General features: G+C 43.5%; 1 protein-coding gene across 5 annotated transcripts in view; it reads right to left on the bottom strand.

The window, feature by feature from the left end:
• Positions 1-15376, bottom strand: part of Arhgap26 (Rho GTPase activating protein 26) — a 386814-nt gene that overhangs the window by 228361 nt on the left and 143077 nt on the right. For all 5 annotated transcript variants that reach the window (XM_021150730.3, XM_085833661.1, XM_021150728.3 and 2 more), the window contains exon 11: positions 3603-3681. In XM_021150730.3, the coding sequence (XP_021006389.1) occupies positions 3603-3681 (79 nt within the window). The remainder of the gene's footprint in view (positions 1-3602; positions 3682-15376) is intronic.

The following is a 15376-nucleotide window of genomic DNA, read 5'->3' as shown; positions in this document are numbered from 1 at the left end:
AAGCTTAGCCCAGATGCAACTTCTTTGTTTTGTAAGCAAAATCTCACTGAAAGACGACTGTACTCATTCACTGGCATCCTGCCTTTGATGACTTTTGAACAAATTTGGGAAACTTCAGTAACTACAGCAGCCACTATGTGGCCCACGGAGTCTGAAATACTGTCTGTTCAGTTTCACAAATTTTACTGTCACAAATTCCTAATAATAATATGTAGGGATTAGGAACCCCAGTACACCAGTAGTAGAACACTTACATAGCATGCTGAAGGCCGTGGGTTCAAACTCCAATATCATGTGCACGCATGTGCGCAAGCATATACACGCATGCATACACACACCACACACCACACACCACACACACACACACAAATGCAAATTGGAGGCAAACCTGAACTACACAGTGAGAACATCTCAGAAAATAAAGATGACAAAGATGAAGATGATAGTATGATTATGATTGATTATGATATATGTCTAGATATCCACCTAGAATAGTTAAGAACCCTCTTGCTGAATATGGAAAGAATATATCAGAAAATAAAGCTAGCAGAAAAGCAGCCAACTCTGAACATTATGTAACTGATTCAAATGGGCCAAAATATACCACACTGTGGTGCTTTCAGTTACACCACCAAGCAAACAGTTTTTTCTCAAGCAAGTTTGAACAGGGGCCCCTTCATTTGAGTTGAAAGATCTCATTGATATGTGGATGAAATCCATAATGTTTAATGTTAAAATACAGCTTCAGCTTCTTCCTCTATCACATACCCACCAATACCATGAAAATGGTCCACATGTCTTTAAGACAGACTGTGACTATAGGCCAAAATCTGTGGTTTATGTAATAATTAACATGTTACAAAATCAACTAAACTGCGATTTATTTAGAACCCCCCACCCAGTCATCCTAAAGTGTTACTGAACAATGAAAGAACAAAAAGAAACTAAAATTCCCCTGCACCACCTCTAAAAACATCATAATACTGAGTAATATTCTAAGCCAGCAGGTGCCCAACTTTATATCTCCCTGACATAAGAAAGCCTCTCAATATTCGGGAATTACTCTAAGATCAGCTTGTGGAAAAGCCAACCAGACAAAGCCAAAACTCTCAAGGGGACATATTTAACTAATTAGGGAGGAGGTGATTAAAATGGAGCTGCTAATTGTCTACTGTGCTCTCAGCAGTGGGAGACAAAATTACACCTCATGTTACTGTCAATTACATAGCCCTCATTTGTCTGTATTTATCTTCCCCTTTAGGATGCTGAAAAGCACACAGAGGTGTAGTTTCAAGCACAAGGTATATATTCCTCTGTGACAACAGGTTATAGAATGTTTAGAGGTTTTTATTGTTTTATTCTGGTTCTGTTTCGTTTTGTTTATAGATTGTTTAGAGACAGAACTATCTCTTGTTTAGACTTATTATTAATGTGCAGATTCTAGAGCAAAAAGCTGCTTCTCTTTCCTCTGCAGAGGCCAGGTGTTAGCCTATGGGAAGGCTAAAGTGGTTAGTAAGAGGCCAACCATACACAGGGCAGAACAAATATCACGTGGCAGGGAGGAGTGGAAGGAAGAGGAAGCTTGACACGGTGGAAAGGCAGTATCAGAAGCTGAGCTGGGGGCAGTGAGGAACAAGGCATTTGTTGTTTTATTATGGTTCTGTTTCATTTTGTTTTTTTGAACTCATACCAATAATATCATGCAATGACAGGAGTCCTTATTCTAAGCGTTTGGGGAGTCATTCAAAAGAGCCAGAAAAAGTAGGTAATGCAGAAGCCACTGAGCATGAATCCCGAGGAGATAGTCTGAAAATATATCTCTGTGAGATGAAACCTAAATACATCTAGAAATAGACCTCAGCCGTGTCACTGGAGTGGCCCTGCCAGCCATTCACAGCACCATCTCTCCTCTTCTTCCCTGGAGTGTGCTAGGCACTGACTGGCAGAGCCAATGGCTGCCTACCTGCATCTGGATTTCCTCATCGTCATCTGAGGGCAGACATGGCCACGTCATGTTTACTAATGGAAGTAGCAGGTGACCTCTAAGTTCTTTACAATGTTTTCCCAGGATGCTTCCAATTTCCATGCTGGAGCAGGGGAATGACTGAATCCACGACACCATGGGTTAGGGAACAGAGCAGTCATGCTGGGAAAGGGCTCAAATAAGAGCTCTGCCAGCCACACCCACTTCTCTCCACATGTGCTACTGTGTCTCTTCACTGGATAGCATCTTGGCATGTTCTATATAAAGATAGCCTGTAAGGCTTGCAGTGAGTTATTTAACATCATAAACCTGTTTTCTCATCTGTAAAATGAATCACAACACCTATTTCCTAAAACAGTAGGAAATAAGTAGGTTTTAAGATGCTAAATCTGTAAAATACACACACACACACACACACACACACACACACACACAGTTCTCAGTTGGGCTTGCTTCTATGGATAACAATGTATATAGGGAAAATTGATGTTATCTTATCTTTTGGCCCAAGAAAGGAATTCAGATTAAACAGCTATTTCTTTATACTTTATCCAATTCAGCCCAACTTTAAGTAGTTGCTGGAATGTGAATCTATATTACTAAAGGTTATATACATACTGGCTTGTGGTTTTGTTTGTTTGTTTGTTTGTTTGTTTTTTGTCGACTAGATTGTGTCCTGTATTAATCTAACATACAGATGGGTAGAACAGCACATTCGTCTATTCAGCCGTACCATCCCACCAGCATGGGCTAGGAAAGAGCCACAAAGGAGCTGAGATCATCTGCAAGAGGCAATGGCTTGATTCATAGTGTTCTCTAAGCAGCAGAAGCCATGATCTGCCTTTGCAAACATGCATTTCCCCCTTTGGATCATGCTTTTATCCATGTAGAGTCTTTCTATCTTCTAGGATGGAACTTAGCTAGACTCAGGATTTTTGTGACCTTTTAATACTGTAAAACTGTAGTTGAGATTCTCAGCATCAAGATAAAAAGACCTGCTCCGGGACTTACCCCAGAGCTCTCAGATGGCTTTTACATGCCACATGTTGCATAACAACCACAAGATCACAGAACCCTGCTGAGGCCAGCATCTCTGAAATGGGAACAGAGATCACGTCGCCAGGCTTAACTGCTTCCATCTACCATGATAATGTCCCACTGCTCACCATGAGGCGTGAATCACCATCGCAGTGGGAAACCTAACTAGATGACAGTGATAAAGATGCTCTACCTCCTATGTCGACTTTTATAACTGTCTATCCCATGAAAAGCAGCCAGAGCCTTGCGCTTTGCATTATACTTCATGAAGGCAACATATGACCAACAGCCATCCAGGGCTACAAACCACCCTGCCTCTCTAAGAGGCCCAGAAACAATATGCCTGAGTCTGCCGTACCATCACACAGAACTTCTACCTTAGGAGCCAAGGCCAAAACCCGGGAGCTACATCTACACAGAAGAAACTGCAGTATCTACAAACATCAATCTATGAGTTAAAAATGCCCCTGGGACACTGGTTTGAAAGACGCAAGGCTAGAGGAACAGCAGACCCTCTCAGTAGGAAAGCAGCACACTACTCAGGGTCTTTATTGTTCTACTTCCCTGAATTGTTACTTACAGGTTCCCGGCCATCCATGGCTTCCATCCAGAGCCTACGGTCCTCTTCTGACAACGCCTGCATGGTGATAACCCCTGGCCTACAGAGAAAGGAGAGACACAGGCATGACCACCGTGTCACACAAAGAGACAGTGGCAACATTCTTAAATGTTTTCTTAAGAATATTTAAGACATACCCAGTTATCAGTGGGAGAGAATGCTGAAGCTAACGACATGAAGAGAGGCACAGCCCTCTAGTCCTGTTAGCCACCCTCCTATCTCAGAAAGCAAAACCACCTCCTCACATCCTTTTCATATGCCTCTCTCTCTCTCTAAAGAGCTAGAGGTAAAGGACAAGAATTCTGAACTACCTGGTTCCCTTACAGCTTGGAACCCATTTGCTTAACAGGGTGCTTTGTATAAGGAGGGAATGCAGTATTTTCTAAAGTGAATTGCTTGACTGTGCATAAAGAGAGACATACCCATATTGAATACTTTGTATTTCTTAGCATCAAATCCAGTGCCTTCTAAACTGCTTTTGTCACCAAATCCATGTAGTGAGTTGGCTTTGTAATTACAATTAGATTAAATGTATGTAAATTGTTTTAATGACTACCCACAGGCCAGAAGCCCAGTGCTGCTCACTTTGCAAGCTCTCCTAGAAATCTACTTGCTATTCACAATGAGCACAACCTCTCCAGACAGTTCACACAGCATCAAACCCTGCTTCCTTTACAAATGGCACTCCTCACCGAAAAGGCCGAGCAATAAAATGACGCGAGGAGAATGTCACACACTCCTCGAGGTAGTTTCTTTAGTCAGTGTTGGTCCCATGTTGCACACAAACAATTTCCCCTCCAGACATATGTGCATTCTTATGAAACAATTTGATGTCTATCAAATTGATAAAGAGCACAGCAACCCTCAAGAGTCCCAGCACTGGCGGACCCCACCTCTAGCTAAGGAGTTACTGGCAGCTGATGGCGGCTGGAAGAGGGAGTTGTCCCCTCTCCCCACAGGGATGTGGCCCCTGATAGCCTGTCCATGTTCTAGTGGTCAACCACTAGACTCAGAGGGCTTAGACTGTGTCCATGAAGTTGTCAGAGAGAAGTCATAGGGGGATATGAACCGGTCCAGAGGAGAGGGAGGGTTCTGAGGGTGAATGGATAAAAACATATTTTGTATATGTACAAAATCCTCAAACAATTAATTATATATGTGTGTGTGTATACATACATACATACACATATATATGCATGTATATATAATATGTACATATACATATTATATATATGTATATGTATGTATACACACATATGTATATACACACATATATATAATATATATAGTTTAAGAATAACTCTTTTAAACCCTCACCTTCAAAGTCTGAGAAATCCTGGAAGAGACAAAGAGAGATCAACTGATCAAGAACTAAAGTTCAGTTGCCTTTGTGACCACATGCCCTCAGTGTGATACTAAAAGCCTAGGACCAAGACAGCAAGCATCTTGCCACTACCATCTCTGCTCACTGATTGTTTCCATGGTTCAGTAGGTAGGACAGATGTCCCATATATGCTTAAACACACAGCTGTGTCTTTTTCACCATTGTCCCTCAGTGCCTTCCATCTACACTTTCAAAGACGTCACAATCAAAAACAAGGGTCAGGGATGCGAGGAGCATGGGGTGAAGGAGAAAAAGGAGAGAGGGGAGGAGAGGAGATGTCCCCACAAGTCTTCCTCCACCGAGGCAGACAGAAGGGGAGGAAATGTAAGATTTGGAGTAGGCAGGTGTGTTGAGGACTGACTCCTGAGAAGGAGGTCATTCCTTGAAGCCACACTGGGCATTAGCACCATAGGAGAAAGGTGAGTCCAGGACAGACTAGCTTTCTTTCCACAGCATCTGCCAGGGCCCTCACCCTCTCCTCAGACTCATATGACCATTTCTCCCCAGCAGCCCCTTTTGACGTGCCAGAGTCCCCATATACCTGCAGACTGTTCACAGCTGTGCTTCCACAGAACCGAGCCTGTGGCCTGGAGAAAGAGCAGATTTCATGTTCCTTTCCCACCTTTCAAAACCAAGCACAAGGTGCTTTGAAATCAAAAGCCCGAGAAGCTACAGCCTGCTGCAAAGTCCGAAAGTCCCAGCTTCCCTTCTCCAGTGCTACCCTACTTTTCCTAAGTTGTTTGCTTTCTTTGCTGGCACCACCTGTTTGGGTCATGCAAACCATCTTTTTTTTTTAAAAAAAAATGTAGATTCCCAACCCAACTCCACCCTACTGAAATGGAACTTCTGGGCTCGACCTCGGAAATCAGACGGGGTAGGCCCCCAGGACTCAAACTGGGTGACCTTAGCCAAAATGCCCATCAGTAGGGAGATGGAACCTGAAGAAACTAGTTAAACAAGGCCCCTAGTATGGAAATACCAACCCACCTTTAAAATTTCTGACCCAAAATTGTTCCTGTCTTAAAGAATGCAGGGACAAAAATGGAGCAGAGACTGAAGGAATGGTCAACCAGTGACCTGCCCAACTTGGGATCCATCCCATGGGCAGGTACCAAATCCTGACACTATTACTGATGCAATGTTGTACTTGCAGACATAGCATGGCTGTCCTCTGAGAGGCTCTACCAGCATTTGACTAAAACAGATGCAGATACTTATAGCCAAACATTGGACTGAGGTTAGGGACGCCTATGGAAGAGTTAGGAGAAGGATTGAAGGAACTGAAGAGGGTGGCAACCCCACAGGGAAAACCAACATTATCAGCTAACCTGGACCCCAGGGAGCTCCCAGAAACCAAGCCACCAACCAACACGGGCTCCCCTGGCACATATGTAGCAGAGAACTTGTCTGGCCTCAGTGGGAAAGGATGTGCCTAATCTTATAGAGACTTGATGCCCCAGGGAAAAAGTTAGGGGGATACCCTCTCAGAAGCAAAGGGGGTGGAGAGAGGAGAGAACTCTGGGAGGGAGGACTAAGAGGGAGCATAACATTTGGGATTTAAATAAATCAAATAATGAAAATTTTTAAAAATATAGGTTCCCCATCCAACCCCACCCTACTGAAACTAAACTTCTGGGCTGGGCCTGGAAAATCAGAGCTAAAGCCCATAATGAGGAGAGATGATGCTCTATGTATGTATGGCTATGCCTAAGGCCCATGCCCTGAACCAGGTCCACCCCCTCGCCTTTCCTTCTGGGTTCTCTGCACTAGCAGTGTTATCACCCTCCTCTCTATGCTGGGAGTCAAGCACCCAATGTAACTCCAGTCCTCTTCCTGCAAGAAAATAATTGTAAACACAAGAGTTGCCCAAACACCAAGAGTGCAGAGGTATCACAGATGGCACATCAACTTCATGGCCTATGGCATAATAGTTCCACCCAAAGCCACCAAGAGGAAGTTCAAAAAACTCAAGAGGCAGTAAGGGCGTAGGGCATGTTATTGGGTGCTAGTAACTAGGGAAGCCAATATGACTGTTTGTACTTCAAATAGAAATAAAAAACACAAATTATAGCCGGGCGGTGGTGGCACACGACTTTAATCCCAGCACTTAGGAGGCAGAGGCAGCCTGGTCTACAGAGTGAGTTCCAGGACAGCCAGGACTATACAGAGAAACCCTGTCTCGAAAAACAAAAGCAAATTATTTTTCATGTGTGTGGGGAGTGACACTCTGGATGATAGATAGTAATTAGAGTAGATATAACATATTTAGTAATAATTGTATTCCCCAAACTCAGAGAATTTTCTCAGCTTCATATATGTACATCTGGCTACAGCACTGTACTTTTTAGGTAGAAATATCCATTTTTTTTTTCATTTATTAAATTAAAAATACTAATATAAATCTTACATAGGACTTTCCTAAGAGGCCAAGATAAAAGGGTTGGCTTTATTTTAGAATCAAACAATAATTTATTCTCATAATTACCTTCTCAAAGTCTCCCAGATTGGTAACATAGCCCCAAACAAAATAAAACAAGAAAAAACTTGTGTGACGTGACACTCTGCACATCAGCAAACTTCCAGGCTTTCTCTTACAACATATCTATTTAGCTCCTGACTGGAATGTGTGAAGGAGTAAGGGAGAAAGGAGAGGATGCGTCGGACATGGACAGGAAATATAAACCAATGAAAGAGAAGTGGGGTGCAGGGCTGGAGATGTTCCTGGTTCTATACACCCCTGTGCTCCAGCAGCGTTGTAACAAGAGAACAACAGTTTAGTCCAGCAGAGCACACCACTGGATGTGCTGAGCACTCAATAAATTAGTCTTGGTGCCTAGACAGGAGGTAAATGCATTCTTCCTAGTCCTATTTAAAAGACAAGAAAACTAAGACTCAGAGGGGTAAAAACTTTGATTTGATTGCAGCAGCAAGCTACAGGGCCAGGATGCGACCAAGATCCAACTCCTAACCCTGGTATGAGATACCATCCCGATGTGGGGGCACCAGAGCCCCTGGGGAATTTGTGTGTACTACCCAATTCTCTGGCATCAAAACGGACCAAGGATCCCTACAACTCCTTCCTTAAAGAGCCCCAGCGTGGAATCAAATGTGACAGTGATGAATATCTCTGTAAACCGGAGTGATACGCTTCTTCCTCCAGGCTCTTCCTCCAGAACACAGTCATACCGCACGGGATTGGGGTGACTTTCAGCAGCAGTGGCCCTTCACATTTTACCTCAAGACAACAAAGTGAAAGAGAGGCCCTGATTTTTTTTTTAATAGAACAAAACAGGTGCTGTTGGCAGAAAGATTCTAAGAGCCAGTGAGACTTTATCCCCTAAAATTTCCAGGGAAACAACACCCATGAAGTCTCACCAGCATGGCTACCTAAACAAGACCTGAACAACAACAACAAACATGCTAACAAAGAAGAGGTAAATCTCACGGGGACCAGCCGTAGACAAAGAACCAACCGCTAGTAAGGAATGCTGAGGGGGTAGAAAACAGTGACTTCCCCCGGAACACGCCCCCAGTCGGTTATCTAATACCAGTGCTCTGCCCTGGAATCATATGCATGCAAGTAATATTATATGGACTGTATTTATATATTTAAGAAATATATACATGTGTGTAACAACATGAAAAAGAGGACAGAGTCCATGAACTGGGTAGGGGAGTACATACATGAAGGGCTGAAGGAAAGGAAAAGAAGGAAATGTGTGTGTGTGTGTGTGTGTGTGTGTGTGTGTGTGTGTGATATAATTATATTTTAATTTAAAATTAAAGGTGCTATCATAAAGAAAATGAACACTGGTAGGTTAGACCTTACCAAAAAAAAAAAAAAGATGCATTTACTAGAAGATAATATTAAGAGAATGAAAACAGAGGCTGGGAGAGTAGTTAAGTCAATAGAGTGTTTATCTCAATGCATGAGGTTCTGAGTTGAGATCCCAGCACCACATAAGCCAGGCATAATGGAACACAGCTACAGTCCTACTGCAAGGGAGGTAGAGGCAGAAGAACCAGAAGTTCAAAGTCATCTTCAGTGATTTCAAAGCCAGCTACATGAGTCCCTGTCCCCAGAACATAAATCTCAAATCAAAAATATTGAGAATGAAAGGGAAAGCTAATGTTTTTTATATGTATCTCCAACAAGATCCATATTCCAGATATGTGAAGAATGCTAACAAACGGAGAAAATTAACAACAAAATTCAATTAAAATCTTAATAGACACTTCATAAGAGAGGATATCTAAGGGCTGGAGAGTTGGCTCAGCAGTTAAGACTTCTTCAGAAGGCTCCAGCTCAGTTCATGGTACCTATTGTCAGGCAGCACATAACTGCCTTTATGAGAGAGGGGGAGAGAGAGAGGAATAAAAAATGAAAAGGGGAGATCCAACTGGCCAGTGGATATAAGAAGCAGCCATCAAATGGTTCCTCACTGAGGAGATGTCATTTAGAAGCTGAATGAGCTCCATCCAGCACCTCTTGAATGAAGAACATTAAAAGGTCACTTAGTAACTTAGTGTTGCGATTCTCAGGCTTTGCTGGTGAGAAATTAAATGAATAAGGACATTTTCAGTACCTCCTAGAACTAAACACCACACGTTAGACAAACTACTCCCATATATAACACCAGGAAAGATGTGTGCCTATGTCCACCACGCACAGTCAAGGTCACCTGTCATCATATTCACAATAACCGCAACTTCAGCAACAAAAATGGCTAACGAAAGAGGACACACAAATTGTTGTGTAATCTAAATGCTAGGACACCAGGCAACAACTGCAAACAGCAACCAGTGCTGCACAGAATGGTTAGGTATGAACCTCACAGACGGTGAGGCAAAGTCTACAGTCTGAATGACTGGAGTTTCATAGTGTTCAAACCCTTAAAAACCTCACACAGACAGGAGAGTTATTTTACCTCCAAGAAGGGGTGCGGCATGAGGATGGTGATGAGGATGAGGAAAACTTCAAGGCTATAAATGTTCACCTTGATCAGGGCCTTTGGAAGTATGTATATGTATGTATGTATGGATGGATGGATGTATGGATGGATGGATGGATATGTATACTCAGACTTGACTTATGCATAGTCATAAACATAGAGTTGAGATATGTGCATTTTACAGTGGAACCTCAATTAAGAACTTGTTTTAACTGTACAGGAATTACAACCTCTGGACAACACTTTGGCTTCCCTACTATTCTGGATGTGAGACTACATGTTCGGGAAGCCAGATAGAAAGGTCCAATTGCTTTTCCCCGGCGGTTGGCAGAGTTACGCGTTTGACTATATTGCAAACTCAAAGAAATGCATCATACATTTCCAGTGGAAGGCAAAAATAGTAAATACTCCAGAAACGTAGTCAATCCCCATGGGCAAATGAGGGGTGCTAGCAAGTACAGGAGAGCATCACAGCAATGCCTGGAGAAGGGCAGGAGAGTCATTTAAACAGGAACCACGTGCTGGCACTGTGGTCCACCTAACGACCCACACCCTCAGACCGAAAATCACGCCCCTACCGCAAACACCGGCCCTGACATCATGGCTATTTCCTTTTCCCTCCCCAGGTAACAGCTTCAAAGTGGACTGCTACTCCAGTCTAAAACTAATGCCTGATAACTGATAGGGGCAAAGAAAAGAAGTCTCCGGCAAATACTAGAACCTCCATCTAGAGAAGTTCCCTCCAGCCACCGGATGAGAGAGGGTGCAAATGATTTAAAGATCCTTTCTGGAGCCCACCCCTAAAATTCTCCTCAGAAGCTAGCATTTCTTCACCAGGAACACATTGTTAGTGCTGGAGCTGGGGCAGCCTGGGAAACACAAACAAGGACCTGCGAGTTTCTCAACGCTGTATACTCTCGTCTCGTCATAAGAATGATGCAGATGTGTGTGTGTGTTTGTGTGTGTGTGTGTGTACACATGTGCACCTGCGAGTGCATGTGAAATCCTTAAACATGGTAAGGATAATAGAGGGAAGACAGTCCTCACTTATCTCAAGGCAAGCTGCTACCCATTGCCATGTCTCTTCCGGGGCTGGCTTCCCAAAAGAGCCCCCAGAGAAGCAGCATACATAACATTTGCATGTTCTGGTTAGGCTCTGTTGGTGAGGAGGAGAGCATGAGGAAGAAAGGGCTTATTTATTTCTCTTCTGGGTCGCACTGCATCATCAGGAGAGCTCAGGGGAGGAACTCAGGGCAGAAGCATGGTGACAGGAACGGAAGCACAGGCTGTGAAGGGAAGATGCTTAGCGGCTTGTTCCTCCTGGCTTGTTCAGCCTGCTGCACCACACACAGTGAGCTGGGCCCTCCCACATCAATCACTCATCTGGAAAATGCCCTATGGACTTACTTACAGGCCAATCTGATGGAGGCAATTTCTCAACTGAGGTTACCCTCCCCAGATAACACTAGCCAATGTCAAGCTGACAAAAAAAAAATTTAAAAAAAAAAACCTATCCAAGAGAGGATTATATCCAGAAGGCTAGGACCACCAGGGTCCATCAAAGCCCTCTGTCCATCAGCCAAGAACACAAAAAGCACACCCATGGCTGATTCTGGGGTTCCTCGAGAGCTTTCTAGTTCTAATCTCATTCATGAATCAGAGTCAACAACAGTGATCTCAGTGGTTTGGCAATGTACCCACTTCCTATTGGACAAGGAAATGCTAGGACTAACTCCACCCCACTGAAACAAACACAACCAGAACCTCGCAGTACTGTTCTCTCTAAATCAACCTCCAAAGATCTAGGGCTTACTCATTCGTAATAGTAAATCTCCAGGTGGCAAGAGCTCTCTCCTAACTCCCATGCACACCACTTAGGGTCAAACGGACAGGAAAGGAAGGACTATGAGACCCACAGAACTTACTGTAGCCTGTGTGTAAAATGTGTCCCACTGTGCTCTTAGAAGTTGGGAAAGTGAAGCCTTGGGGATTGGGTTTTCTATTCCTGGGTGAAAGGGGTTCATCAGATGACAGAAAGAGGGAGCCCTGCCTCAAAGACTGCTTCTTGATACTTCCTCCACAGTGAAAAGTCTGCACAGATATGACCAACCCCACATCTGTTGATAGAAAGCAGGTAAGCAGTCAGGCGAAGGGAGCCAGGCAAGAAGCTCTTTACTCCCCCAAGGACAACAGAGGTTGATTCCTTTCTCGAAAACCTGCAGCCTTGCAGCTCTTCTGCATTTTTACTTGTGAACAGAGGCGTACGAATTAAGAAAGAGCAGAGCAAGTACAGGTTGCAGAGGCAGCTGCCACCCGTCAAGGTACCCAGGTGGATCACAGGTGAGAGAAACTAGAGGTCACAGGTTGGTGGCTCCCCAGGTGGATCACAGGTGAGAGAAACTAGAGGTCACAGGTTGGTGACTCCCACATGTGCCAAACACTATGCTAAAGATTATTACATGTCAAACACTGTGATAAGGATTTTATCAACTATCACTTCTTTCTCACAATAAATATATGAATTAAATGTGAATAATTGGGCCCCCTTTATCTTATTCAGTTGCTTATTTGTGTGTGTGTGTGTGTGTGTTATTTGTGTTGCTGGTGAACGAACTTGGGGCTCAGACTTGCTAGGCAAGTCTTCTACCACTGAGCCACATCTCCAGCCCTTTGGGACTCTTTCTAAAAGTGAAAGATACCTAACATTGCTATGAAGGGCTAACTCTGACATTGTATCCAGGTGGGCCAGAAATTAAAACAAGGCCTACACTTAAGTCACAACCAATGCTGCAGTGACCTTATCTGTAACGAGTGTATGTGCCTAGAGTCCAAGAAGGCTATCAGCTTCGACAGAGGAAGGAAGGGAGTAACCTCCTTCCACACACTCCCTAAGAGGGTTTCCGAAACAGCTTCTAATCAATGATCTAGAAAGAATCGGATTCTAATGAATGAATGGATCACCACCAACAGAAGCATACAGCACTCGCCTTCTGAGAGGAAAGGTTGGAGAATGAGGAGGACCCTGGCAGGAGGAAGAGTCCAGAGAATAAACACTGCCAACCCCATCGGACAGTTCACGCAGAGTTACTTTAAAAGATTTTAAAGTCCTAGAGCACCAGATGAATTTCTAGCATACTAAACTTTGTGGGCCATGAATGTAACTGCTACTGACTTCTCAGTGAGTACCGTGTGCCAGGCACAGCAACAGGCACAGGCTACCACAATGCACCAGGAGAAAGCATACTAACTAATGGGATGGGTGCAACGCAAGGTCAATGTGAATCCTTGCTACTGCTGCTGACAGCAAGCTAAGCAAATCTCTCCCTAGGTTCATCTGCCACCCTCTGCACCATTTGGGCTCTTCAGTCTTTTTTTTTTCCCCAAGTTTAACATATACATGAATTTCAAAAGATATAAAAAAGTCATACATGTAAAAAGTTCACCAATATATATGCATATTTATGCCATAGTGAATTGACTTGATAGAGCCTGCTCAATGGGATATTTTTATATTTGGTATTAACAAGGTATATGTTGCTGATTGAGAGTCTTTTAATGTTTCCATTGTAAAGAATTATAATGTTATCTATCATAGATTCTACTCTATAACCTCTCGTAACCCACTTTTATTTTTAAAAAGTATATAAAATGTTACATCACTTTAAAATTCACATATCACATAATTTTCTAACAATTACCAATTACACATGATAAACACAGGGTATTTTCTTTGTAGTCAACTTGGAAATAGCATCAGTTGCTGCCAGATTGCCAAAGTATTAATTTGGACAATTTCTAATTGTCCTTTCCTTTTGTTTTGTTTGTTTGTTTGTTTGTTTGGGGGGCTCTTCAATCTTATGATGAACAGAACAGATGGAATTTACCGCTTCCTTCCTTTCTTTCTTGGGATTTCTGTAATAGCAAGTTTTTGGTGTTGAGTTTAAGTCCTGTATTGAGAAACTACCAGATAAATGTGTGCACTCCCAACAAATTTCACTGCACTGATTAGAGACTAGAAGTCAGGTTGCCTAGGTCGTCCTCTAATCCACTCCACTAACCACCGAAGCCCATCCTACTTAAGACAGGTGCAAACAGCCAGCGCTTTCACTTAATTAGAAGCCAAAACAAAGCCCCCCAAACTTGAGTAAGTTCTGACTTTGAGAGCTCGAGAGTCCAAGAATTTCTCAGACGGCAGCTTGCTATCTATCCCTAAGAGCCAGGAAGCAATTCAGAAAGAATGATGCCCATCCCCCACTGGCCACCCCACCCCTGGCCATGAAGTCAGAGCAGCATAACACCCTCTGAGGAAGGAAAAGCCATTTCCTGCCCGAAAGGTCAATGGCATAGAGACCAGCACTCCAACCCAATGGGCAGGAAGGCAAAGTCAAGTAGCTTTTCAAACAGGCAACGAGAAGGGGAGGGGCGGGAAGCCCCAAACCAGGAAAAACAGTTCATCCGCTCTGTGGCTCTGTGAGATAAAGGCTGCAACTGGATGGAGAAGCCTGGTTCTCAGCACAGGCTGGACAGAAGGACAAGTCTGCTGTCCTCACATGCATCATCCCAAAGCAAAGAATCTAGCACCTTGGTTCACCCAGCTAAACTGCAATATTCAGAGGCCTGACGAACTGGGCAAGCCAGCTAACTGGCACCAGAATGTAGGTATGGATGATCTGTGAAAAGGGCGAGAGAAAGGAGCTTCGAGAGAAAAACTGAGTCACTGAAAATACTCTCTGCCTTAAGTAGTAATACTCATATAAACTGTCACTTCTACAGAAACCACACACGCAGCTGTCTTCGAATCACCAGTCTATAAATGACGAGTACCATTCAACTGGACCCAAGAGCAACCAATGCACATACAAAACTGCCATCTAGAGGCTGAACAGTCAAACTGTCCGTTACGTAAGAGGATCGATTCTCTTTGGAAAACAATCTCAAGAGTCACACAGTTTCCCAAAGACACACAAAACGACCCACTCACACACTCGCACCAAGCCAGACCATAAACTGCCTTCCTTTAAAATTAGAATGGTTTCCTGGGGAGATCATAAACTGAATGTGGACATAAAACTTTCTCTTTTGTGGCAATCAAGTTATGAAGCACAGCACTGCATCCACAATCTCCCCCTGGTGGGCCTTCTTCACGTGGGCCCTACCTGTGCCTAAATCCACTCTCATATTGCAGATGAATCGACAAGGCGATGGGAAAAGAAACAAGCTTGCAGCAAGTAGGTGTGGGAAGAACTTCTGGCAAAGATAAGGTTTAACATAAGAAAACGTAAGTCCCACGGTTTGGAGCATACAAAAACAACACTTGCACTCACGGGACACCATCAAAAAGGCATACTGCTATATCCCATCTTCAAAACAATCCTGACAGTCACAATCAGCTCCATCTT

The sequence above is a fragment of the Mus caroli genome, unplaced genomic scaffold (genome assembly GCF_978045245.1).
Source record: "Mus caroli unplaced genomic scaffold, Mus_caroli_1 scaffold_19, whole genome shotgun sequence".
In the NCBI taxonomy this organism is placed as follows: domain Eukaryota; kingdom Metazoa; phylum Chordata; class Mammalia; order Rodentia; family Muridae; genus Mus; species Mus caroli.
This window is presented reverse-complemented; position numbering and strand designations above follow the sequence as displayed.